We start from the raw sequence: 27103 nt of genomic DNA, 5'->3' as shown, positions 1-27103 counted from the left end.
AATAGTAATTTAAGTTTGATTCAAAATATAGCATTAATCACAAGATGCTCAATAGCTGAGATCCAATCTCATATCCATTTATTAAAAATTAGAACAAAATTTATTCCATGTTTATTTGCAATAACTTGTCATTATCTTCACACAACAACAATTACTACAAACTTACCCTACATGGTATTTTCGTGCTCCCAAAATATACAATACTGTCAATGCTAACCCGATTTGTCTTCACTTTCTGTATCAAGAAGGTAACACTCATAACTCTAAATAAGTACCAATAAGCTAAAATTAAGTACAATATTGAGCACTGTAACATTGCTTCTTGAGTATGAAGATGTGGTCATGTCGAGTTTGTAGAGTTCATGCCTCCCGAAAAAGAGGAACAAAAAGAAAAGATAAGTACTATTTTCTCTACGACATATGCCAACTCATTAATATGTATACATGGTAATCAATGTGTGGATAACCACTATATCGCTCCTATGCTTGTTATAGGATAAAGAACTTCGACACCTTTAGATGAGTTGTGCCTTCTTGAGGTCGGACATAACTCCTCTATCTTCAGCGCCCCTCTCATTGTACAGAACCTACAAATAATAGGAGGACGTGTAAACTAGTGATATTTCAGGGCTAAGCACAATATTCCACTATTCGGAGTACCTTGTCGATGATCCCATATTCCACGGCCTCACTCGGACTAAAATATTTTGGACGCCTTATGTCTTCTTCAATCTGCTCCGGTGATTTTCCAATGTGTTTTGCATAGAGCTTAACCTTTCAAAATCAAACATGAAATTGCTAAGTATAGGTAGGTTCTAATGCAAATAAAGGTACTGTGTTGGTTCTTGTTTCAGGGATACAGAAAGGTGGAGTCCAAGAAATTGGCCAGTCTATAGCTAAATATTTAGAAAAAAAAAAATATAATAAACGGTCTTTTTTCGGTTTTGTCAAGGGGCCAAAGGCCCAAAATGAGTGACACAATTGCCAAATATGACTGTCAAATCTTACCAACTCAGCCTTCACATTTCTAATCTCTTTCCTCATAACCTCTACATCAGTGGCTTGACCCTGAAATCTGGCGATTGGCTGTAAAATTACACAGGTATCCTGTATTAGTCTCAAAACAACATAACATAGAAAAATAAAAGAAAAGGAAAGATGATTTTTGTGCATCATTCTTAAACTAGCCCAGTTACTTGGAAGTTGGAAGCTAAGTCAGATGAGAAATCCCTATATTTGGGTTCACAAACAAAACGTAAATGTGCTTTAAAGTGACCTGTTTCATCATGATTGTTGAGGATGGTAAGGCAGAACGATTCCCCTTAGCACCAGCAGCCAATAGCAAAGCTGCTTCTCCCCAAGCATTGCCAACACAGAGCGTAAAAATGGGTGGCTTAACATACCTATAAGTTTTACAAATTCGAAATTATGTAAACAAACCGAGGTAACGAACCCAAGAAAAGCTAAAATATTCATTCAAATTTTCGGAATAAATTTATTAGTTCAAGATCAGAATTGTGTCAGAGATTTTAAATATAAGGGAAAGATTTATAACCTCATAACATCGTATACTGCAAAAGCTTCTGTCTCATAGCCCAGCTTCTCCCCACCCTGAAAAATGTACAAATTACAGGTAAACATGAATAGAAACCAACATATACAGACAATTTCTTAGGCAAATAATGCATGGCAATGAAATGCATCCCTACGAATGACATGATTTAATCGCTGCATGACATTGCTATGGTTACTATTCAGAAAGCATTTATTTGAAAATAGAGCAACATGGTAGACTGATAAGACTTAAAGTGCCAATGTATCTACGTACATTTGCGAAGATTGCAGAATTTGTTAGGTAAAGTAATCAAAATGATGTTCCCCTTTTGTTGAGAAACTAAATTGAAAGGAATATAATTTATTCATTTTAAAATTTTCTTTTATGATATTGTGTTTATTGAATTATAGAGTTTTGTCCTTCTATATCATAGATATTTATAACAAGAACTCAATACATGATACTAGTATTTAAAAGAGTACTTTTCAGTACAACTCTTGTTTTCATATTTTGTAGCATTTTTTTTATGGAATAAACTCTAGGACAAAGGAAATATATAAATGTAAAAGATAGCTGTTGTGAAATATGGATAGTGAGAAAGAGGAGAGACAATGCTGGAGCAAGCAAGAGAATTGAAGATTTACAACGAAGAGATCAAGTGCTCAAGCCAAGGCATATTGTTGTGTTAACGTGAAGTGTTGAAGACACGTAAACACAACACCTAATCATAATGCAGATTAGTAAGTTGTTCATCAAAAAGATTTTCGGCTACACAAAAGATGCATCCGTAGTTTTGGCTATTTAATTTGATAAGTGTTTTTGATCCAATTTGTTTCTTCACATTGTGAAGGAAGTTAGATTTTCTTTTATTCATTAGAATTGTTTTAGTGTAAAATGAAAGTATTTTCTAGTGAACCTTTTGACCTTTGGCATCGCACACAAGTGAACACACTTGTGCATAATTCTTTGTGTGTTATTTTATTTACGTAAAGTTTAATGTGTTGAAATATTCAGCTGCATGTTGAGTGAAGTGTTACAACACCGCACAAAACACTTATCTCTGAAACACTCAGTCACTTTATTACACAATACTTTTATGTCATAAAACTACCATTACAAGTAATATCAGAACGGACACTTGATGATACTAAGTGAGATTCTGGTTATTTTTGTTTGAGAGGAAATGGTACTATGGGCGTGTCGCTTGTCAACACGGCACTACTACCACCAGTTCTGGATGATACAACTATGCATTTTGTAAAGTCAAGATGAGGGTTTACATCAAATCCATTGAAGAAAGGGCATGACAACGGTTTATAGATAGTTGGACCACACCAAAAACTGTTGATGGAGATGGTGACAGTTTGGTTAAACCAGAAAGTACGCACAAAACACTTATCTCTGAAACACTTGGTCACTTTATTACACAATACTTTTATGTCATACAACTACCTTTACAAGTAATATCAGAACGGACACTTGATGATACTAAGTGAGATTATGGTTATTTTTATTTGAGAGGAAATAGTACTATGGACGTGTCGCTTGTCAACACGGCACTACGACCACCAGTTCTGGATGATACAACTATGCATTTTGTAAAGTCAAGATGAGGGTTTACATCAAATCCATTGAAGAAAGGGCATGACAACATGTTATAGATAGTTGGACTACACCAAAAACTGTTGATGAAGATGGTGACAGTTTGGTCAAACTAGAAAGTACATGGACGACTGATGAAGTCCAGATTTCGAACTTCAATTCAAAGGCACTTGATGCCATCTTCACTTCTGTGAACATAAACATGTTCAATGTAATCACCAATTGTGTCTCAGCGAAGGATGCTCGGATGCCCTTCAAAGACACTGTGAAGGATCTGAAAGTATGGGAAGAACCAAGCTAAGGATGCCAACCTCAAAATTTGAAAATATGATAATGAAAGAAACAGAGTCTATCACTGTTTATGATCGCCGATTGTGAGACATTGGCAGCTTTTGGTCTTGGCGACCCGATCTCTCATGAGAGATTAGTCAGGAAGGTTTAAGATCACTTCCAGAACACTTCAACATTAAGATTTGTGCAATCGATGAAGCTCGGGACACCACCAAGCTCAGTTTGGACGATCTATTTAGTTCCCTCATAACCTTTGAGATGAATCTGGATTTGCAGAAAAAAAATAAAAGGGAAAACGATTGCTTTTCAAGTTTCTGATGATTCATACAATGACTTGTTTCAACTATCTCAGGAAGTCAACGAGCCTGATTTATGTGAAGATTTCTTCTCATTGATTATAAAGAAATTTGGAGACTATCTAAAGAAGATCAGAGACAAGAAGAAATTGGGTCAGCAGCTTAAATTTCCAAGCATTAATGCTTCTGAGAAAACTCAAAGGATTGCACCTACTCAAGGAAAATTTCGACCGAGGAATGATGGAAAGGTTCAATCTGATGTCAAGAAACTAGGCTCGGCTCAATGCAAAGAATGTTCTGGATTCGGTCATTATATTATACTAATAAATGTGCCAACAGACTTCGCAAAAACAAAGGATTAAATATCTCCCTAAGTGATGAAGATTCTGACGAAGAACAAGGATCCAGTGAAAGGGAAAACCATACATCTCTGTTTGCAAATTTGGAGAATAAACGTTCAACACAAATTAATCACTCGGTGTTGCCTCTTGTATTGCAAAACCTAGTAGGAACACCTCTCCAAATTCAGCAAGTTCCATCAGTTTCAATGTGACAACTCTTCTCGTTCAAGTGATTTGGAAACTCAGGATGTAGATGAAGAAGAAGTCACCTTGGAAAGTGTACAGAAACTCTATGAGGAACTATATGCTGATTGGATTAAAAAAACAAATTAAATTCGATCTTCTCGAAGGAAAACATTGAGTTGAAAAATTATGTGGCCAGATATGAGGTGATTTAAAGTAAGAAGGACCTGGAGATGGACAAGATCATGGTTGAGCTCAAAAATCGACGCAAACTCTTGCTAAGTTCAACTCAAGCTCATGCAAGCTGGACTCCATATTAATGATGAAAAAAGATAGCAAAGCTGGTCTGGATTTAACAATAGTATGTTTGAAGTTGGAGAATCGTCAAACTCTAAAACTCAACCAGCTATTTTTGTGAAAGGAAATGTCGATATCGTTGTTCCAAAGGACACTCTTTCAGTCAAAAGTCTACCAAAAAAAAAAAGCAAGACACTGCTGAAAAACCTAAACGAAAGAGACGTCGCTCTGTTGTCACTACTGTTTTAAGCTTGGTCATATCAAACCTTACTGTTTTAACTCAAAGGATGACTACATGAGCTGAGAGGCAAATCGGATGTTGCATCAAGTGTCGCACAACACCAACCGCAACACTTCGCTAAGAAACCTTCAATGAAGAAGATTTGGGTACCTAAGGCTGAAATTCGTTGTACCGTTGTTTATACCTCCTTAAAAACTAACATTCTAGATATCTAGTATTTCTATAGTGGGTGTTCACGCCAGATGGCAAGTTTGAAAGACCACCTTACTGATTATGTTGAATTAAAAAGTGGTTGAGTAACATATGGAGATGGTGCAAAAGAATGATTGTTGGAAAAGGGAACTGAATGTGGATGAACTTCCTAAGCTTCACAATGTGCTTCATATCGAGGGACGAAACTCAAACTTAATAAGCATTAGTCAATTATGTGATAATGATTTGCATGTTAAGTTTGAACAAATACGTGTTAAGTTTTTTATAAAGTTAATGTTTGTTATGACAGGTACTATATTTGATGATAAATGCTACCAACTGGGAGATGAACATATTTGCAAACATACGAAGGTAAGTGAACTATATTTGTGACATCAAAAGTTGGGTCATGCAAACTTCAAGACATTGAAGAATCTAGGAAAATATGATGTTGTGCGAGTGCGAGGTAAGCCTAATTTAACTTCTGGAGTACCACATGTGTGTGGAGCATGCCAGAAAGATAAACAAACCCTATGTCGCACCAAGTGTTACAACACTTCGGGACAGCACGGTGTCTGGAACTTTTACAGATGGATCTTATGGGTCCAATAGAAGTGGAAAGCTTAGGAAGTAAAAAGTATTTATCTGTTTGTGTTGATGAGTTTTCACGTTTTACATGGTTAAGCTTTCCTAGGTGAAAAGTCGGATACTTTTGATGCATTTAAGAGACTAATTGCAAAAAATATCAATATGCACATTTTTATGTTTGGTAAAATTATAACCGAGCACATTAAGGAATTTGAGAACTCGTATTTTTCATCCTTATGTGATGAAAAAGGTATATCACACGATTTGTCTGCCCCAAAGATTCGTCAACAAAACGGCATTTCCGAGAGAAAGATCCAAACTTTGCTGGAGATGGCTCGAGTCATGTTGAGTTCCAAAAATATTTCAAAACGTTTTTGGGCTGAGGTCTTAAACACAGCATGTCATATTCCAAATCGTGTGTATTTAAGAAGTGGTTCGACTATGACATCCTATGAGATCATCATGGGAAAGAAGCCAAACCTAAAGTATTTTTATGTTTTTGGGTATGTATGCTATGTGTTAAATGACCGAGGTCACCTAGCTAAGTTTGATTCGAAAAGTGATAAATGCTTGTTCCTAGGATATTCAACGAATAGTCGTGCTTATCATATGTTCAATTTGAGAACTCACACGATTATGGAATCAATTAATGTTGTGTTTGATGATCTTGCAGATCACGCAGGAAAGACGATCAAAGATGATGTAGACGGTCTGCTGGAAACATCTAAGTCATCAGTCAGCACAAATGTCGTGTCTGATGTTGTGACACCGGGGACAACACCCACGTTAAGACTAACAAAATCCGAGGATGATGATCAAAGCAATGAAACGATGAATAATGGTAATGGTGTGAAACGAATTTTGAAAGCAGTAAAACGAATTGTCAGATACATTGCAGGGACTGTACATCTAGGATTATGGTACACAAAAGAAAACAGAAGGAAGCAAAACTGTGTATCTTTTTCAACTGCTGAATCTGAATATGTGGCAGCTGGTAGTTGATGATCACAACTCATGTGGATGAACCAAATGGTAGAAGATTGTGTATTGTGACAACTCTAGTGCAATTGACATTTCAAAAAATCCAGTACAAATGTACAATACTCTCGCACAAAACACATTGACATCAGACATCACTTTATTCGAGATTTGGTTGAGAAGAGAATAATCAGAATGGAATTTGTCGGAACTGATAACCAGTTGGAAGATATTTTCACAAAACCACTAGATTTCGAGAGATTTTTCAACTTTAGAAAGTTTGTCAGTTTGTGTGCATAATCACTCACTGATGTTGTCTCGGATGTCGCAACATCTAGGATAACAACCAATATGCATATGCTTTTATAGGATGTTAGACATTGTATTAACTCATTCATCTTGTTTTGTGAATTGTTTATAATGCGATGATTATTTCCTAATGTGCTTTCAATTTCTAGTTCTGTTTCAATCAACACACTTGGCCATGAGATGTACTATGTCTAAGTCACAAAGTAGTTGAGGGATGTTCGTGTACTCCATGATCTTGTCACATGTGAAAAGTGACTTGAGAAGATTGAGCAAAAAAAAAATTATGTTATGTATCAGAAGAAAAAGAATAGAAAAAGCCACCCAAGAAAGTTCAATAAAGACTGTTCTTTTAGAGAGAGCTACCTCTTCTGAATCAAAAAACAGAAATCATAACATAAAAAAATGGAAAAAACTACCCAGATGAGTCCAATAAAGGCTGTTTTCCAGTGTGGAAGCTACCACTTCTAAATAAAAAATAAAGTGTGAATGAGCTTTGTGTGTGTTGGAAAACCAAAATATTTTTTGAAATTGGAAGTGTTGCTGGGAGATGTTTCCAACACTGCATATAAACACCTTACAATTTGATCAAATGTCATGACATTTCTTGAACATGTCATATTTTAGGCATAAAAAAGACATTCATGTTAATCGTTATGTGATTTTCTCTTAATTAGTGAGCTATCATATTTGAACTTGTGACATTCGCATGAAACCCTAATCTTATTGATTTGGATATATGTGATTTCCCGTGTATTAGTGGGTTGAGTAGAAGAGGAGTGAAATCTGGATGATTTTCTTGAAATATGTTCGCATTGATTCGTATTTGTTACCTTTGGATGAAATATTAAATCTTGACAGAAACGAGTGGTTCTCTCTGCGAGTATTTTTTTATCGTTGGAACAAAAAGTATTTAATTTTACAGTGAATACACAATTCATCACTGCTAATTGTTTTTGTTTTTCCTCTCAAACTTTCTATGTTCCCATCTTTCTTGCTCTCTGTGCGAATTCTTGTTTAGTGTATTGTTGGTTTCATCTGAACTTCTCATTTATATTTCATAGATGGCCGGAACTAGATACGACCCTCTTGATATTCGAAGAGAAATGGTTGCAAGCGCCGGTGTTCCACCCCGTGTGGCAACACCGCCTACAGAACCCCCTACTGTTAATTCTCTTCAGATGGTTGTGGTCGCCGAGGACCAACTCCGCTTGAACTAATTGCCCCTGGAGAGTGGGATAATGCAATAGATGTTGACAATCCGCCGGATTTTGAAGAGTTGAATCGTGTCTTCCCTGTTCCTCCGCAACCAAGACGATCAAAGCGTCAGACAGGGTATGACCCTGATTTCATCCCATCCAAGAAGTTCTGAGCATCCTCCTTCACTGCAAATCTTCTAGATCCTGATTGCTCGTCTGGAGATGCTTATGATGATCAAGATTTTGAATTGGTCGCAAGACCAAAACCAGTTGCTACTGAAAAGAAGACGCCCTCTACTACAGCTGAGAAAGAAAATGTGGTTTTTGAAGAACCGACTGATCCCACTGAGGACGAAGAATCTCTAGCTGAGTTTCTTGCACGGTTAAAAGAAGAAAAAACCTTGAAGAAAGCCATATCAGAGGTTGATGAACCAAATGAAAATTTTTTGCAAGAGTTCGAAGAAAATCGCCCAGACAATTCTAACGGTTCTACTTCTGATTCAACTCTTGACTCTGATTCTGATTAGTATTCTGGTGGTGATGAAGAAAGTGATGATGCTGATGTTGATCCTGATGTTGAGGACAATGTTGTCGACGCCATGGACAACATCGAGATTATGACTTGAGTAAGTCATTCTCCACAAAGTTCTATTTCGAAGATGAGAAAAACATTGATGTTGATGCCTACAGAAAGCAAAATCTGACTCTATTCCTGACCAATCGTCGGCTGTTGTCAACGGTGACTGCAATAGCACCATTCTGCAGAAAGCCAAATTTGGAATTTTTCTCAAATCTCTCATCAAGTGTGGGTGATGATAGATCTCCAAAGTTTGGACGAGTGTTTGTCTGTGATAGAATCTACAACTTCAATCCTTCAATTATCAATGCATTTTACAACACACATGATGAAGACGAAGGAATGACTCCAGATATCAATGAAGTTACAGCTATCATCACTTGCGGACTGAGTAAGATTTTTCTAGATCATCTAAACGGTTGTCTGCAGCAAATTTAACATCTTTTTATTTAGTGTTGCACAAAACGAGCATCCGAAATTGGACTCCCTCACAAATACAACAGTGGTTATAGACATTTGTTTTGTTTGCAATTGGTACTGGAGGTACCTTTAATTTTGGGAAATTGATGTTCCAAACAATTCTTAAATTTGCCAATGGTGGACTGAAATCAACAAAGTTGTCACTTCCGTTTTTAATCTACGACATTCTGTAATCTCAAGGTTTATCAGAGACATGGATGAGGATCTCTCTGATGTGGGTGAAAAGCTGAAGATTGCATCAGCTTACTTTACGGGGAATAGGACCACATGCATTTGTTTATAGAGTTTTGTCTTTCTAGATCATAGATATTTATGGTAAGAACTCAAGATATGGTAGCAGTGTTTAAAAGATTTTATTTTCTAATAAAATTCTTGTTTTCATATCTTGTAGGATTCATTTTTTGTGGAATAAACTTTAAGACAAAGGAAGCATATAAATATAAAAGATAACTACTGTGAAATGTGGACGGTGAGAGAGAAGAGACGTCGCAGGAGCAAGCACAAGAATTGAAGATTTACATCGAAGAGATCAAGTGCTCAAGCCAAGTTATATTGTTGTGTTACAGTTAAGTGTTGAAGACACACAGACACAACATTTAATCACAGTGCAGATTAGTATGTTGTTCATCAAAAGTATTTTCGGCTTCACAAAAGCTGAATCCGTAGTTTTGGTTATTTAGTTTGATAGGTATTTTGGATGCACTTTGCTCCCTCACTCTGCTAAAGGAGTTAAATTTTCTTTTATTCACTAGTATTGTTTTTGTGTAAAGCTGAAAGTATTTTCTAGCGAATCTTTTGCCCATAGGCATCGCACAAATGAACACACTTGTGCATAATTCTTTGTGTGTTATTTTATTTACGTAAAGTTTTGTGTTTTGAAATATTCCGTTGTATGTTGTGTTAGGTATTACAACACCGCACACAACACTTAACTCCGAAACACACAGTCACTTTATTACTTAATACTTTTATGTCATACAACCACCTTTTACAAGAGAAGAGAGAGGCCGCAGGAGCAAGCACAAGAATTGATGATTTACATCGAAAAGATCAAGTGCTCAAGCCAAGGCATATTGTTGTATTGTCGAGAAGTGTTGAAGACACGCAGACACAATACCTAATCACAATGCAGATTAGTGTGTTGTTCATCAAAAAGATTTTCGGCTTCACAAAAGCTGCATCCGTAGTTTTGGTTATTTAGTTTGATGAATGTTTTGAATGCACGTCGATCCCTCACTCTGTTAAGGGATTTATAGTTTCTTTTATTCACTAGTATTGTTTTTGTGTAAATTGAAAGTATATTCTAGTGAATCTTTTGTCATGAAGCATCGCACAAAAAATTATGCACAAGTTACTTTATTTACGTAAAATTTTGTGTGTTGAAATATATTCCGCTGCAGGTTGTGTTAGGTGTTACAACACCGCACACAACACTTAACTCTGAAACACACATTCACTTTATTTCATGATACTTTTATGTCATACGACTACCCTTTACATAAATGATGCTCCATCTAGGTTTATTTTTTAAAAAAAAACGCTTTGTCTAACCTAACCTTGGTTGTCCCAGTTGAATTAATATAGAGGTAAATTGGTTTTTCTTCATCTTCGTACTGCAGGTAAAGGAATTCTGCAAGTATCAATTCAGTGACAGATGGAACTAGAGACATTCCCAAGTAGACAATCCGATTCTTGTACAAGTATGATGCTAAATCTGGTGGAGCTTGCTCCCAAGCACTTCCCCTAGAGAAAGGAATAACCTATAACAAATTGGAGCCAATCACAAGTGAGATAATAAGCAAGACAAGCACTAGAATAATTAATAATAATAGTGAGAAAAGCACACGTGATGCACATGAAAATATATTTTAGTTTTTAGAATAATGTAATTTTGTTAAAAACATTATAAAATCAATTTAAATAATTACAATGCAAAATTAAATTAAAATATCTTATTTATGATATTGATTCATTACCTATTATGCTTATTATACAATATTGACATAGATAATATATAGTTTGAGTAGAGCATTCTTGAAGATGCACAAAATGACGAGCATTTTAGAGTAATTTCTTTGACACACCAAAGAAACCAATCTGACATGCTCGTGCTTTGCCTATTATGTAGTATAGATAGATGCATATAAATAGAGTTGAATTTGGTTACTGGGTGCATATAGCAAGGGGCGGTAACCTTCTATAAAAGTTACTACCAAATTGAGAAAACATTCTATAACCGAGATTGCAGCCACTATTGACATCCTGAAAAAAGTTGCATAATCACTCAAAAAACTAAACAAATACCCTTCTCTATGCACAGTAAACACTTATCTCAGAAGCAAAAACAAAATGAGATAATGAGTTCAAAATACAAGTATGAGCAATTTCAGTGACAACTGCACCATAAATTTTTTTTGAGGTGATGCATGAGTTTCTTTGATTCTTTTGTTCGATTATTTTAGAAGCCAACCATTTCTATCTAGCTAATTCAATCAGTTATATATGAATTTACTTAGCTGCGCCTGCATTGATAAATTTCCTCTTAACCATAAGGATCACAAAATACTTTTCCTTACCTGAACTAAAACCAAGGGTACTTAATTCCAAATAGTGCCACAAAAATTTATCCACGTGACATTTAGTTCCTCTTCTCACCATCTCTATTTTGTACAAACTAAGACACCAATGGTCGCCAACTAGACACACACATCAACCAAAAAAAATTACCACCATAATCTAGTGTAAAGATGAATCTTGATGACAAAATGATGAATCCTCTCCTTGGAACAATCATCAGAATAATAACATTTTACAGTTCCACTGCCTCGAAAAAAGTATAAGCGTAAATAACAGCGCCAATTACAGCACATACATCCTAATTTCACCTGCAACATAACATTATTCTCAACGAAAAGCCGAAAAAGATCACCCGAAACCCATTTCACCAATCAACATAATAAGCACAACTCCACACAACAAAACCATACTCATATGATTAATTACCGTTGTGACGACACTTCTTCTTCCACGAGAGGTCGAGGAAGATGGTTTGAGGGAAGCGGGGCAGATTCTTTGACCCGAAAAGTCACCTGAGACGCTGACACCCACGGTTGGAGATAGAAAATTGGTGCAGAGAGAAGGCTTAAAAGCAGAGGATGAAGAGTTTAGAAGTGGGTTCGTGCTAAGTGTCATTCCGGCCGTGGGCAAAACGTGAGAAGTCATGGCTGCCGTTAAAGGGCGAAACCGGGAAGTCGGAGTCCCTTACAAGTTAATTCAAAAATGGGAGTGAGGGTATTTAACTTTTGCCCATTACTGGTAAAATCTAAAAAATAGTTTATAATTGTTTTAGAGTTTATAAGTTTTTATAATTTGTTTGATAAAAAAAATATTACGAACAGTTTATTAATTGTCAAAATAAGTAATTTGACAAATTATAAGTTGTTTTTAAAAAATTTGTGATCTTTTTTTTAAAAAAATCTTATTTTTTATATTTTGCTTCTCAAAATATCTTTATATATATTATTAAATATTCATTTTATCATGATTTCTTAAATCATCACTTTATTATTTTGTTTTTTTATACAATTTAAAATACGATTTTTTTTATTTTTATTAAGATATAAAAAATAAAAATGTTAATATTTTATTGAATAAATTATTAATTAATCAATTTTCAAGCTTAGAAGTCCCAACCCTTCAAACCCGATCGCTCCTACATGTACGGCCCCCTACCCTCATGCAATCCCCTAGCCCTTCGAACCACCCCTTGTGCAGCCACCTTAGGACCCTCATACGGCCTTCTTAGGACTCCTAATCATGTCCTAACAGCAGCTACAGCCGTGGCTCTCAAAGGAAACCCTTGCCCACAAGGACTCTTACTTTTCGTGCAAGCCTTCGCCCCTGCTGGTGCAGCCTTCGTCCAGAATTCTATGGACCCTAAACATGTCGGAAAAACGTCACTCCAAGTTACCCTACCATGGCAGCCCTTCTAGGTATCATTAGCATGAGTTTTATATCATCAAAACATGAGTTATATGCAAGTATGCCCATAAAACGAAAATAAAACTTGAGCAACATATTTTTCATGCGAGGTTAATCAAATATACATCATATGGTATGAAAGATGTTTGGACGAAAGTTAATGTATGCCTTTGCATTTATTACGAACGAAAAACGACTTGCGATGCGAATAACTTCGACAAAAGGAGGACCTGGCTGATTTTTTCTCAACTCCACGTGATTTTCCTTCAAAGTTTTCGTGTGATGTGTGCTAATGAGAGAGTCCTAATGTTTAGAGAGGACTGGGGCGTGGGGTTGTATGAGTTGTGGTGGGGTTTAAGGCTTTAAAATTTGATATATAACAAGTTGTGTAAGTTTAGGCTCATTAACCTAGTATAATAGGTCCATTAAGCTCATTAAGTAATATTTAAAATATTTTGTTTAGGAAAGTTTGTGAAATTAATAGCCGAGTTTTCAAAAAGTCCCTATTTTCATCGAAAATCGAATACCATTTAAAAATACGACTTTGTGTATAAAAACACCTCAAAACACTTCTTTTTCGAAAATATCATATAACATATACCATATTTTAAATAAATAAAAATATTTTCCCTTATATGGTCCCCGGTCTTCGTTCCTCGATCGTGTCTCGAATAACCTTTAAAACACATTTTTATGCATTTCTACAGTAAACCCTATTTTTAAACATGTAATAATGCATATCATAATTAATTTATGCCATTAAAACTATTTGATTAGTCATTTTTCATTTTCTCTATATTTGCATACAATTAGGTTACGTTATCGTATTTTTGGACTTTCCATGATGACCCTCAATGCAGTCAGTAAACAGATCAAAGTACATTCTAGTACGTAGAACATTTACATTGTCCCGGGTCGAAGGATGATGTACAACCATAACTGCGGACTATTCTACTCAATAAGTGATAACCACTTAGACAGTCTGATTGAGGGTTGTTAAGTAAATTATCAAACGATCATTCATCTGTATGAATGAACATCTTCATATTCTTACCAATGAATCATGGCTCAAGCCCAAACGATCTTTATCCTTATTTTGCGCGGCTGATTCGACTAGAAACCTATTTAGAATATATTGTACACTTTTTAACGAGTTTTATGATATTACGTTGAGATGTAGACCTTATAGTACATATTATATATTCAAAAACTTTAATTATACAGCTTGCATTGATATACAAATAAATCAAATGTGATAATTGGATAAAACCGTAAAATATTATTAAAATAAATATTATTTTTACCTTCAACTCAATAAAGTCAAAATCACTTGTTGGTTCATAAGACACCACTCTCACAGACAATCTGGCGGAAGTTTTCGTGAAATTGTAATTTCTTTAAATCAAAGCACTACCATTGGCACGTAAAAGTGCGAAGAAATAAGAAGAAAATAACGACTTCAATCGGGTTAATGAATAAGTAGGGAGAAAAATTGTTTACAAATGCTTCTTTATGAATCAGGTAGCTGCCACTCTACCTCCACAGTACCGCAGTGTTGTAACCAAGCTCCAATTCTTCACTTGCAACAAAAATCTTTCAAGCGGTAGATCCATCCATGGCCACCTCCTGAAAGATGGTGTAATCCCATCGTGTATATTCCTGTCCAACGCCCTCCTCAACTTCTATTCCAAATGCGGCCTCTTTTGCGAGGCCAATAATTTCTTCACAGATTTCCCATGCAAAGATGACGCGGTCTCCTGGAATATCCTCATCAACGGCCACTCCCAGATGGGTCTTGGCCACCACTCCCTTTCAGCACTCCTACTCTTCCAGCAAATGTTACAGCTCTCTACACTCCCTAATTCCCATACTTTCACCGGCGTTCTATCTGCCTGTGCCAATTTGGAGGACTCTGTCGTGGCTCAGCAAACGCATTCTTTGGTGATTAAGTTCGTTACCACCGGTGATGTCTTTGTGTACACCTCTATGTTGAATGCTTATTGCAAGATGGGATTTTTAGTTGACGGTCGTAAGGTGTTTGATGAAATGCTGAATAGAAACTCGGTCACTTGGTCTACCATGATTTCTGGATACGCTTCCCAGGGGCTTGTGAACGAGGCCATTGGGGTTTTCAGAGTGTTGGTGGCTGGAGGGAATGAAGGTGTTAATGAGTTTGTGTTGACTGGTGCGCTGAGTGCTTTTAAATCACATGAATTCCTTGAAACAGGGAAGCAAATTCACTGTTTAGCGGTTAAAAATGGTTTGCTAGAAATTGTTTCTGTCAGTAATGCAGTCGTTACTATGTACGCTAAGTGTGGGAACTTAGATGACTCGGTTCGGGTGTTTGGGTTTTCCAATGATAAGAATTCAATTTCATGGTCTGCAATGATAACTGGCTATGCACAGAGTGGGCATGGCGACAAGTCACTGGTGTTGTTCAAGGAGATGCATTGTTGTGGGATGAAGCCTAGTGAATACACAGTTGTTGGGATTCTTAATGCTTGTAGTGATACTGATGCGACAAATTTAGGTATGCAAGTGCATGGCTATTTGATCAAATCAGGATTCGAATCTCAAGTGTATATTATGACAGCTTTGGTTGATATGTATGCTAAATGTGGCAGAATAATTGATGCCCAGAAGGGATTTGACTCTCTGCTAGAGCCTGATCTTGTAATGTGGACATCCATGATTGGAGGTTTTGTACAGAATGGAGACAATGAGAGTGCTATCAGTTTGTACTGTAGAATGCAAATGGAAGGGGTTGCTTCTAATGAGTTGACTCTGGCCAGTGTGTTGAAAGCCTGCTCTGGCCTTTCAGCTTTGGAGCAAGGAAAACAGCTCCATGCCCATGTGGTTAAGAATGGATTTTCTCTTGAAGTTCCAATTGGAAGTGCTCTATCGACTATGTATGCAAAATGTGGGAACCTTGTTGATGTGAATGCTATCTTTAGAAGGATGCCTACCAGAGATGTGGTATCTTGGAATGCAATGATTTCCGGTCTTTCTCAGAATGGCCTTGGGCTTGAAGCCCTCGAACTTTTTGAAGAGATGCAATTGCAGGGTGCCGATCCCGATTGCGTTACTTTTGTAAATGTTCTTTCAGCCTGTAGCCACATGGGACTGGTCGACAAGGGTTGGGAGTATTTTAAATCAATATCCAATAAATTTAATATAGTTCTAACGACAGAGCACCATGCCTGTATGGTCGATATTCTGAGTCGTGCTGGGAAGCTCCAAGAAGCCAAAGAATTTATTGAATCAGCACCCAATGATCACAGTCTTTCTTTATGGCATATTTTGTTGAGTGCTTGTAGAAACCATCGTAATTATTTGTTGGGTGCATATGCGGGAGAGAGGTTGATGGAATTGGGTTCTCTTGAATCATCTAGCTATGTGTTGTTGTCGAGTATTTATTCAGCTCTGGGTCGGTTAGATGACATTGAGAGAGTGAGAAGGATGATGAATATCAGAGGGGTGAGCAAGGAGCCTGGATGTAGCTGGATTGAGTTGAAGAATCAGGTTCATGTGTTTGTTGTTGGGGATTTGTTGCACCCTGAAATCAAACACACCCGTGCAGAGATATGGAAATTGAGCAAGCTGATGAAAGATAAAGGTTACCTACTGGGATTTGATTCTATTTTAGAGGAATAGATTAAGCTGAAGTGGTGATGGCTGTAGGGATTGCCTTTTGTACTTTATCTCAATTTTACAAATACAAGATTGATTCTATTTTCCTCACAAAAATGGCTACATATCTCCCTGTTGGACTTAAACATGTGGGCTTTGACCCTGTCACGTGATAAGATAAAATATTTATTAATTTGAAAGAATATTAATCTTTTAGAGTTTGATACCTATCAGGTATCCTATTTGATATGGTTTGGTCTCTATATATGTAGAGACCATGGGCAATCATATCAAACACAACAAAATCTTGAGATCTTCTCTCTCTCGGTTCTTGTGTTGTTGAATCATAGTTTTACCTTCTCTTTATCTCCACATTGGATTACATCAACCTACAGTATCCAAGAAACTTCATGTGCCACCAAAACCTTCTGTTAGTTTTTTTTAATCAGTAACAAGAGGAACATATCCAGAAAAGTATGCAATACCTTCAGGACAATTAAGGTCTACCAAGCAGCTGTTTCTCATGAGATCTATTTTTCATAGTATCGCTTATGTACAAGTATACCTGAGGATAATGCTTGCTTAGAGGGATTGATGATACAGACCCCTTTACATGGCCTGCAAATTTTTTTCTATTCAGTAGTTATGGGCACCAGAAACAGCTGTTTCTCTCTAAATATTTTTTGATACTTCAAATTCTCCAAGGATTTCCTAAATTGAAAGCATTTCGTCCTCCTTGGTAATGTGAGCCTGCTCTCTCCTGACTGATGCGTATCCCTTTTTTTCGAATAAAGGAGGGGAAAATACTCTCCCCTTCTCGCATCCTATAATTTCCCGAGTTTCAATCTGCTTAAAACTGTTTTGTTGATATGATCTCATTTCAGATCATAACCAAGCTTTGCTTTTAGCCTTCTCCTCCCACGTTTTCATTTCCGTCTTTGGTGTTTCTCAAGAAAAAAGTACATTGAAAGCTTGAAATATTCTAGAACTCAACCTTGCCTCAAATGCTTTATTTGTTCATTCCTTGCTGTTTCTGCTAGAGAAAATGGGTAACAACAAAACCCAAGTCTTAACAACATTTTTTAGGAACTCAAATTATCACAAGGTGCAGTGAGATGAACTATCTTTTATGTTTCTCAGTAAGAGGAATTAACATTGTGCTTCTATGTTGCTGGACCTAAAACAATGATGCGGCCTATGGTTTTTTTTTTTCTTTCCTTTTTTTGTCTTTCTATTTTAGTTTTACTTAAATGATCTTGTCAGTTAGTGTCATTCATGCATTTGTCACGAGGTACCGGGGGTATCTTACATTACTACGCTGTTTTTGTAGCGTGTGAAGCTGTTTTTGTAGCGTGTGAAGTTCATATTGTCTCAAATTTGTTCACAAAAATTGTCATATTATTTGTAATAAAGTCTAGTCTGCAGAAACTTAATCTTAACAAGCATAAAAATGTTTTTACTAATTAACTCTGATTTCATTTGGTTTACATGGCTCATTATGCATTAATTTTTACTGGTCTAGAATATGCAAATATGACTGCCCGACCTTACAAGTGTCGACAGGATGTAATCACACTCATTTGACCATGTGCAAATCCTTGTAAGGTTTAATTCGATTGGGATTTGCATGGCATGCAGAGGACTCCATATAACTTTGTTGTTCTCTGTTTTTATTTTTCCAATGTAACCAACTCCAAGTTACAGCTAGATATGCTGTAACTGATACAAATTACCTTGATCCTATACCTGGGAATTTTAGTTCTAGAGTTAAGATCTTAGCTTCTTATCTGGATTTCAGTTCTAGGTTGTGTGTTTTTCTTCAGATTTAAATGTTAGAAAGTTGGTTGTGTGTTAGTTTTTTTTATCACTAAGGAGTAATTGTGGTGTATTTTTGGAAACACAGTACAATCCAGATTTATAGTTGATAATATTCGGGTCAGTCTCATTTTAACCATCTCCGATTCTGTCAGGTTCCAACCATTCAAATGAATTGGTGAAAATCCTTCGTAAAAGCAGCTTGAACTTCAAATATTCGACACTCGGAAAGGGCAACGGTTCTTTCGATGAGTCCAACAAACTCAGCCAAGGTGGGTGGGTGAAGATTTGTTTTCTGTTGTTGGTGCTGTTTCTCTTTTCAAAAGCTTTTAAAGAATTGTGTATGTGTGCTTGGATCAATGGATTTTCCCCCCTTTTTCACTTCTCGGATGAACATATGTATTTGAAAGATTGTGGAAAAGTTTGGAGTGTAAAATTATGAAATTATAGTTATATCCATACTCTCTTCGTAAGTTAATTTAATTCAAGAGTTCGGTTCAAATTACACATTAGCATATCTAATGTCAATGCTAGAAAATAAATATTTATATATAGTGAACTAGAATATTGAAGATTTAAAAGTAAACAATTTTAATTCATTCGATTTATTTATTTATTCTACTTTATTAACACATTAGCATATCTAATGTCGATTCGGTTTGAATTTAATGTAAAAACCACTTAAACCACACTTTGATCACCCGCGATGATAACGAATTGAGCAATGCAAATGTTTTATGAAATTCGTTAATTGCATTAAAAATTCGATAAACGAACAAATACCAACAAAATTAAGTTCTAATAAATGTTTATCTCATATATATTTCATTTATATTATATGATTTGTTAGAACATTTTAGTTTTTGTGATTTTAACAAGATTGTTGATCCAATGAATAATTACATAGCCTAACCGAACAGAATTCAAAAAAAAAATTGATTATTTATTAACATCTTTGTTTCCGAAGTAAAACGGTTAATCAGATCTCTACCGACGCCTAAGCTAAACTAATAGACGTCTATTTGTTGGCTAAGGGTTACTGAACTAAGCAAATTATAAAGGGTCGCTGATAAAAACCAAACTGATCAAAGGACAACAATCTGCTTCAGTGGATCAGTTAGTCTAATCAACGAACATTCTCTGATCATCTACTAACGTTCCCTAAAGAATAGAGCTCAGCTGATGATTGGACAAGATCATCCGCAACAATTTTTTATTCGGCTGAATGACATAGTCCATGTGCACTACCTGAAGTATAAGATCTATCATAAAAGACGATGACATAACAGCAACGACGTCTGTATTCGGACACAAATACAAGATTCAAAAGACATCTTTGTAGGTGATGCCTATAATTAGATTAGTAAGGAAAGCTTTAGAATCTCTCTGAGACATCATTTCCTCGCAATAAAAGCTTTCTGAGTTGAAAGCATTGTTTGATAGCGCAACTGATCGAAGCAAGCACACGCTTATAATTTTTAATCTTATCATTTAAGGATCTATCTGTGTTTAGATTTCTAATTGAGAGTAAGAAATCTATTGTCCAATACTTGTAATTGAGAGTAAGAAGTATTCTTGCTCATTTGGTTAAAGAGTGAGTGTACTAATAGTTTCAGTTAGACATTGGTAAGTCCTACTGAAGTGGGTGATTTCAAAATGTTGTAATTACCAAAATCTTTTATTGTAATGTTTCTTTAAGAAAGAAAGAGTGACGTAAGAGTGTTGAATTCTCCAAACATCTAAAAACAAATTTGTTTAATTTATATTTCAGTCACCCTGTCTTTACTACTTATTTGGTAGCCTATCTGATTTATACATGAACCATTTTTCATCTTCCACCTTTTCAGTAAGCCTCTTTTTGTATTGTTTTCCCTGCTGACTTAATGAAACCCTATTGAAAAGAATTACATTTCAGTGTTGTCAACCCAACCAAATTATTTGTCGAATTAATTGAGATTATTCATTCAACCTCTTCTAATTCAATATCTGATCCTAACGTGATTTCTTGTCAAAACTGCAATTGTTACAAATACAAATAAAGGACCATGCACATTCCATCATCACTAATTTTTTTTGTCCAAAGGTAATTTTATAATCTGGAAGATTATTGCAACAATTTTGCAATTGATATGAATGTCAAGTCTGAAACAACTTGATTAGACTATTATGGAAGAAACCAAACAAAGACGATATTTAAGTTTTATGAAGACACAATGGAGTAAAATTGTTAAAATGGGTAAGATCTCCTTGCTACGTAAAACTAATGAGTTGGGTTCGAATTTATTTATTATGTGGGGTGGGAAAAAATACCGAATTTTCGGTATACCGAGATTACCGTCCGAAAAAATGACGAATTTACCGAATTTTCGGTATACCGAAGATTTCGGTGCGGTATGGTAACGATATGCAATTTGAAAATTTCGGTATATACCGAAATACCGAAAAAATATACAAAAATTTTAAAATATATAATATTTTAAAACAATAAATTTATAAAAATTTTCAAATGTAAGGTTTTTTTCGGTATAAAACGGTATATACCGAAATCTCGGTATACCGTACAATTTCGGTATAATCGGTATGCTAGTTATATGTACCGAAATTTTCGGTACGCTATCGATATGAATTTTCTTATACTGTAATTTTCGGTACATTATAAGATATATGATTTTCGGTACGATACGATATGGTATACCGCCCGTCATTTATGTAAATAAAATAACTATACTTCGACAAAACTTTATGTTTACATTCAATACATCAAGCTTNTCCGGATATTGATTATTCTACGCACTAAATCATCATTTGATACATATTAGTTGTTGATTGATAAAGTTTTGCAAACAAATTTTTTCAACGTGTTGAAAAAAGGCGAACGAGCGAATTTTTAATGTATTAATATACTGGTTATAATAATTAACATGAAATATAAATGGAAATTAAAATCTCTAAGTTTTTCGTTATTTTAATAATTAACACAGCTCACTACCTGTTTTGAAAGTTAATTGGGCCATATCCTATCTCAGTCAATTCCAAGAAGCTCGCAAAATGAATGGGACTCTTCAGGAATCATCTTTAAAGGCGAAATCAAAGTGTTGTGAGCCTCCTCCTTCAGGTCATCTTCGTCTCGACGTTGATGCAGGATTTAATGAGATATTGGGATTGTGTAGTGCAGCTGCTGTGATTCGCAACCATCGGGGTATTATCTGTGCAGCTGCTGCCGAGTGCTACCGATTGTCTGGCACGGTTTTGGATGCGGAAATCCGGGCGATCAACTTTGGAATGACTCTTGCATTACAAAGCGGCTTTCACAGAGTGTGGGTTTTTTCAGATTCACTATCGGCAGTCCAGGAGGTGCACTTCAAGAAAGTTGGTCGTGATCCTCATGGTGTTTTAGTTTCCAACATTTTAGAAAACCTAAAATCTGGTAAATTCTATGGGGTTAATCACATGTTTAGATCAGCTAACAATAGTGCTCATTGCTTAGCTATTTTTGGTTTGTCCCACCCTTCACCTGTTCGTTGGGTGGGTTCTTTGTACCCATCCTGGTTGATGGATGTAACATCGTTGGATGCTATTAATGTTTAATTGTGTTTTCTCTCAAAAAAAAAAACTAATAAAAAGTAAAAAGATAAAACATTCAACAAAATCATCAAACTAAATGAAAAGGAGGTACATATCTTTAATGAGCCACAAACAATAATTGAAGATGATATCGAAAATAGATAAGGAAAAAAAAGATAATAAATAACAAAATAAAATCAAAATTATAGTACTTAAAATTTTAAAATAAATGTTTGCCTATAAATTAATTTTCTCCATTAATTCATCATTTAATCTATTTATGTGAATTAAATGATGCTGTTGTTGGCTCTGGTAGTGGTGTTGGAGTAGTATTTTCTCGCGCCTTGAAGTTTAAAAATTTTAGTTTCGATGTTCAAATTGTTCCTTAGACGTCGTATGATTTATGACATTCATAAGATGTTTTAGTTTATTTATCTTTGCGTATTTACACTGGAAACCAAAACAGTTTAGGATTAGCAGAGTTTGTTCTTCTTGTAAATCTCTACGAACGGATCTTCGTCCTTTTGATCGTCTAATTAAGTCCATGATCGAGGACTGATTACTTGTTTATATCGCACTAGAGATCCTAAACAATTTTGCGTTGAGATTGGATCATCGGAGTTTCATAGATCCCACGACGATGATGATCGTGGAAGTGGAAGTGGAAGTGGAAGTGGCCGTGGAAATTTTCTTCAAAAATCTCAAGTAACCGAAATCTTAGAGTGAGAGGAGAGGGTGGACCAAAATTTTTGTGCATCAATGAAATATTTATAAAATTTGATTTCTGATCACATCAAGAGTCCTTCTCCTATTAGGATTTCTGATCATAATCCCATTAGAATTTCTATTTTCATTAATTAATTAAAATTTTCATGTTTTGTATATAGTGCAAAGTCAACTCTTGATAATGTATATGTATACATCTATGCATCCATATACACATTTATAAATTAAATAACCATTATTTAATTTTTTAATTAATCAATTCTAGACACCTCTAGAATATTTCATGAGAATCATGTATATATAGTAGTCAACACTACTAACATTATTATTTAATTAGTTGAATCTAAATTTATTAAATAAATAATTGTGAACTTGTTATAATCCCGATCGACGATCAGACAATGTCGATGTACTGAGGGTACAAATCTTGTTTATATAATGAAAATTAAAAATTTTGAAAATCAAAATTTTCATTGATCCATTTTTTCAGCCACCAGTTTTGTGGACTTCTTCACCAAAACATGCAGTTCCACCCTCATCACTTACTTAGCATCAAAGCTAACTTTCACAATTTCCAACATATGGAATTAACTTATTAACTCTTTTATAAGCAATTTGTTTGATCTCCATCAAATTAGAACTTTACTATCTCCACAGAAACACAAAATCCGATATTTTTGCGATACTCATTGGTCAAGAGATATAGCTAGCCGTTGGTTCACAACTTCTGGTGATTCAGAATAATATTTATTCTTATTCGAGCTTACCCTATTTAGTATCACTCTTTTCATCTACCCTTTTATAAAAAAATTTCAAAAATCAAGTTCGATTACATCTATCGGATAATGGTAAGAGCATCTAGTAGCATCGTTCCATGATCCCATAAATATTATGATAATGCCAGCAAGAACCTTAAGTTATGGTTAGCGTACATTATGGTCCCTTCAACTCATATATCTTAATCGAATCTGCAACCATTGGTATATCGAGATTTGCATATAAATTCGATAACGATGTTATGTATCTTTGAGTAACAACAGTAACATGGTATGTGCAACCGAAGAAAAATCTTTCGAAAATACACAAGTCCTACTCTGACCAAATATTCCTTGCACTATTAATCATCAGATCACATAGGATATTTTCGCCTGCAGGAAAATGATGAATCCCGACTACAATATATTGACTCCTACATATTTCGAAATTATAACTAACCTCACCATCTGATTACCTTCAATGGAGTTGGTAAACAAATCAAAGTACATGCTAGTACGTAGAGTATGGAGTACAACCATAACCGCTGATTATTCCACTCGATAAGTGTTAACCATTTGGACAGTTCGAGGGAAGATTATTCAGTGCATCATCATATGATCACTCATATGAATGAACATCTTATGCCCTTACAAATGAAACATGACGTTTACATCACAGATACTAGTCTCAAGCTCAAGCGACCTTTATCCTTATTTTATGCAGCTGATTCGACTAAAAACTTATTTAGAATATACAGTATACTTCCTAATAAGTTTCATGATCTTACATTGAGATGCAGCCTCATGATACTTTTTGCATATTCAAATACTTTATCTATGTAACTTTCATGATATACAGATAAAGTAAATGTCATAATTGGATAAAACCGTAAAATATTATTAAATAAATAGTTTTTCTATAAGAGTCTATAAAGTTTAGGTCATAAGTTGGCTTGCCTAACAAATGGGGGGAACCAATACTATAAAATAGCATAAACAATGCAAAAACTAAACAACAACACAACATCAACACTCAATCTGTGTAATCTCTAAAATTTCAATTTTAATATACAAATTTCTAGTTTTTTATTCCTAGTTCGATATTTCTAGTTCAACTTTTCATCAATTTGTTTAGTTATTTTAGCTTTCAGATTTCATATTTTAACTTCGTTATCTTATGGTAGGTAAATTTCGATTATGTTGCATCCAAATCTGAGGAGGTTACAACTAACAATCGAATCAAAACTCGTAACATCCGGTTAGAAGTTAGATTTCCACAATTTTTATTACACTTTGACATGATCTATGTCATATACGTCCGCACGCAAAAATTTGAGTCAAACAATAAATAGTTTAAACAAATTTGTTTATTTTCAAAGTCACATGTGAGAGTTTAACATCTATCATCAAAATTTTTAATTCGCTAGCTTAACTAATTTTGTTTTCAAATATAATTGTTTCCACGTAGAGCCGTCAAAATAGGCGTGGTCCGTCGGGTCGTTCCGTCTCGCCTAATATAACTAAAAAATGGCTAGATCTTCCTGTCCCGCCAAATAGGCAACCCTGCCAAATTGACGATTCTAACAGGTTTTCGGCTAGTCTGTCTCGTTAACTCGTTTTGACGGTTGTATTTCCACGCGCTTCTATATTTCTAAGTTGGTATAATTTTTGAAAAAGTTGAAGTCTTTTTGTATATATATAATTCAAGTCATTTTAATTAACTAGCAACTTGTGAACAAATTGAAATGATTAGTACTCCCAACGACCAAGCCAGTAACTCATTTTATACGTAGATACAACCAAGGCAAGGTTCTCTTCGTTCCAACGATATATTTGTTGTGATTCGTGTATTCTCATGCTCAAACACAGCAGAAGTTTTAAAATTTTTTAAAATCTTGACATTCAAGATATTATTTGAGCACTCGTATGATTTTAATAAACATAAACATACATGGATGTTTAAAACTTTTACCATAGTGAATTTTCACTTGGCTTCAAATATGCCGGTATAAGTGAACATACCTCTTGTTGTAAATCCCACGTACGTTCTTCAAATCTCATTTCTTCAATCTTCGAATCAAGTCCACGACCGGATTACTTGTTCTTTTTCTAACTTGTACTAGAAAGTATAAAAGATATTTTACGTTGGAGATTAAAAACTGAGAGGCGGCTCACAAACCTAAAAGTTTGCAAGGTGGCCGAAAATTGAGAGCATGCAGGAGAGGATTTTCGAGAGTTGCAAGTGTTGTGGACGCTAGGGTTTCAAGTCTCCTACTTAAACCATGCCTTCATGACCTAATTTCTATAATTAACTTTAAAATATGCTTGATTAATTAATTGGACTAGTTCAACTAGTTTAATTAATTAATTCAAAGTCTTTTAAGAATTTTAATTATTTAATGTGTTGTACTTGTACTTCTACATGTCCATTAAACATATCTCTCACTATGTTTAATTTAATATTTAATAAACTCAACTTTTGAGTTTAATAAATTAAATTCTCAAATTTTATAAATTCAACTATTTGAATTTATTCTCTCCAAATTATAAATATCATAAATTCAGCTTCTTGAATTTACTATCTTATAAATTCAACTCCTTGAATTTATTTTCTCAAAATTTTTTATCATAAATTCAACCCCTTGAATTTACTTTATTATAATTTTATATAAATTCAACTCCTTATATTTATTAACTCAATGTTTTATATAAATTCAATTCCTTGAATTTATTATCTCAACGGGGACAAAATAATCCAGCACTTGTGTGACCCTCAATGATTCAGGGATATAGCTAGCCGTGAGTTCACAACTCTTTGTGATTCAAGACATAACCATTTATCCGGACTTACCATAATTTGTCTCATTCTATGTATCAACAATTGATCATGAGAATGTCAGAAATCATATTTCTGATTAAACCCATCGATCATGGTAAGAGCGTCTAGTAGCTTCGCCCCATGATTCCCTAGGTATCACTGATAGTGCCTGTAAGAATCAGCGGTTATGATTAACATACAGTACGGTCCCTTCATCTCATATATTCTGATCGAATATGCAACTATTGGTTCATCGAGGGTTGCATAAGAATTCGATAACTGTGTGACACATCTTTGAGAATAAATAGTGGCATCGCATGTACAATTGGAAAACTCATTCCCTAATGTGCATCTCATACTCTGGCCAGAGTTTCCATGCACTATTATTTCATTATATCACACAGGATATCCACACTCGTAGGTGAGCGGTGAATTCCCGACTACAATGTACTGGCTCATACATGTGTCGCAACTGTACTCAATCTTGCCACTTGATAACCCTCATGATGTCGTTAAACAAGTCAAAGCACAGTCCTAACATATAGAGTCTCAGTGTTGTCCCGGGTCGTAAGGACTATTAGTGTCCAATTATAATCACTGACTTATCCTCTCGATGGATGATAACCACTTGGAAAGTCCTAGGGAGGGTTGTTCGGTATAATCATCATATGACTACCCATCTGCCTGT

General features: G+C 35.1%; 3 protein-coding genes across 3 annotated transcripts; 2 read left to right on the top strand and 1 right to left on the bottom strand.

The window, feature by feature from the left end:
* Nucleotides 1-56: 56 nt before the first annotated feature.
* LOC140987354 (ATP-dependent Clp protease proteolytic subunit-related protein 4, chloroplastic) lies at nt 57-12426 on the bottom strand. Its single transcript, XM_073455818.1, has 7 exons — nt 12130-12426; nt 10683-10886; nt 1556-1611; nt 1277-1403; nt 1009-1086; nt 661-774; nt 57-587 (listed from the first exon to the last, which is right to left on the bottom strand). The coding sequence occupies exons 1-7, from the start codon at nt 12346-12348 to the stop codon at nt 516-518; spliced, it is 870 nt and encodes a 289-aa protein (XP_073311919.1). The 5' UTR covers nt 12349-12426; the 3' UTR covers nt 57-515.
* A 2060-nt stretch (nt 12427-14486) lies between these two features.
* LOC140988849 (pentatricopeptide repeat-containing protein At2g33680) lies at nt 14487-19057 on the top strand. Its single transcript, XM_073457926.1, has 2 exons — nt 14487-17238; nt 18708-19057. The coding sequence occupies exon 1, from the start codon at nt 14620-14622 to the stop codon at nt 16759-16761; it is 2142 nt and encodes a 713-aa protein (XP_073314027.1). The 5' UTR covers nt 14487-14619; the 3' UTR covers nt 16762-17238; nt 18708-19057.
* A 2543-nt stretch (nt 19058-21600) lies between these two features.
* Nucleotides 21601-22140, top strand: LOC140988440 (uncharacterized). The gene has a single exon (XM_073457452.1). The coding sequence runs from the start codon at nt 21601-21603 to the stop codon at nt 22138-22140; it is 540 nt and encodes a 179-aa protein (XP_073313553.1).
* The last annotated feature ends 4963 nt before the right edge of the window (nt 22141-27103 follow it).

The sequence above is a fragment of the Primulina huaijiensis genome, chromosome 11 (genome assembly GCF_012295235.1).
Source record: "Primulina huaijiensis isolate GDHJ02 chromosome 11, ASM1229523v2, whole genome shotgun sequence".
NCBI lineage: Eukaryota > Viridiplantae > Streptophyta > Magnoliopsida > Lamiales > Gesneriaceae > Primulina > Primulina huaijiensis.
The sequence above is the reverse complement of the archived record's forward strand: the minus strand, read 5'-3'. Positions and strand labels throughout refer to the sequence as shown.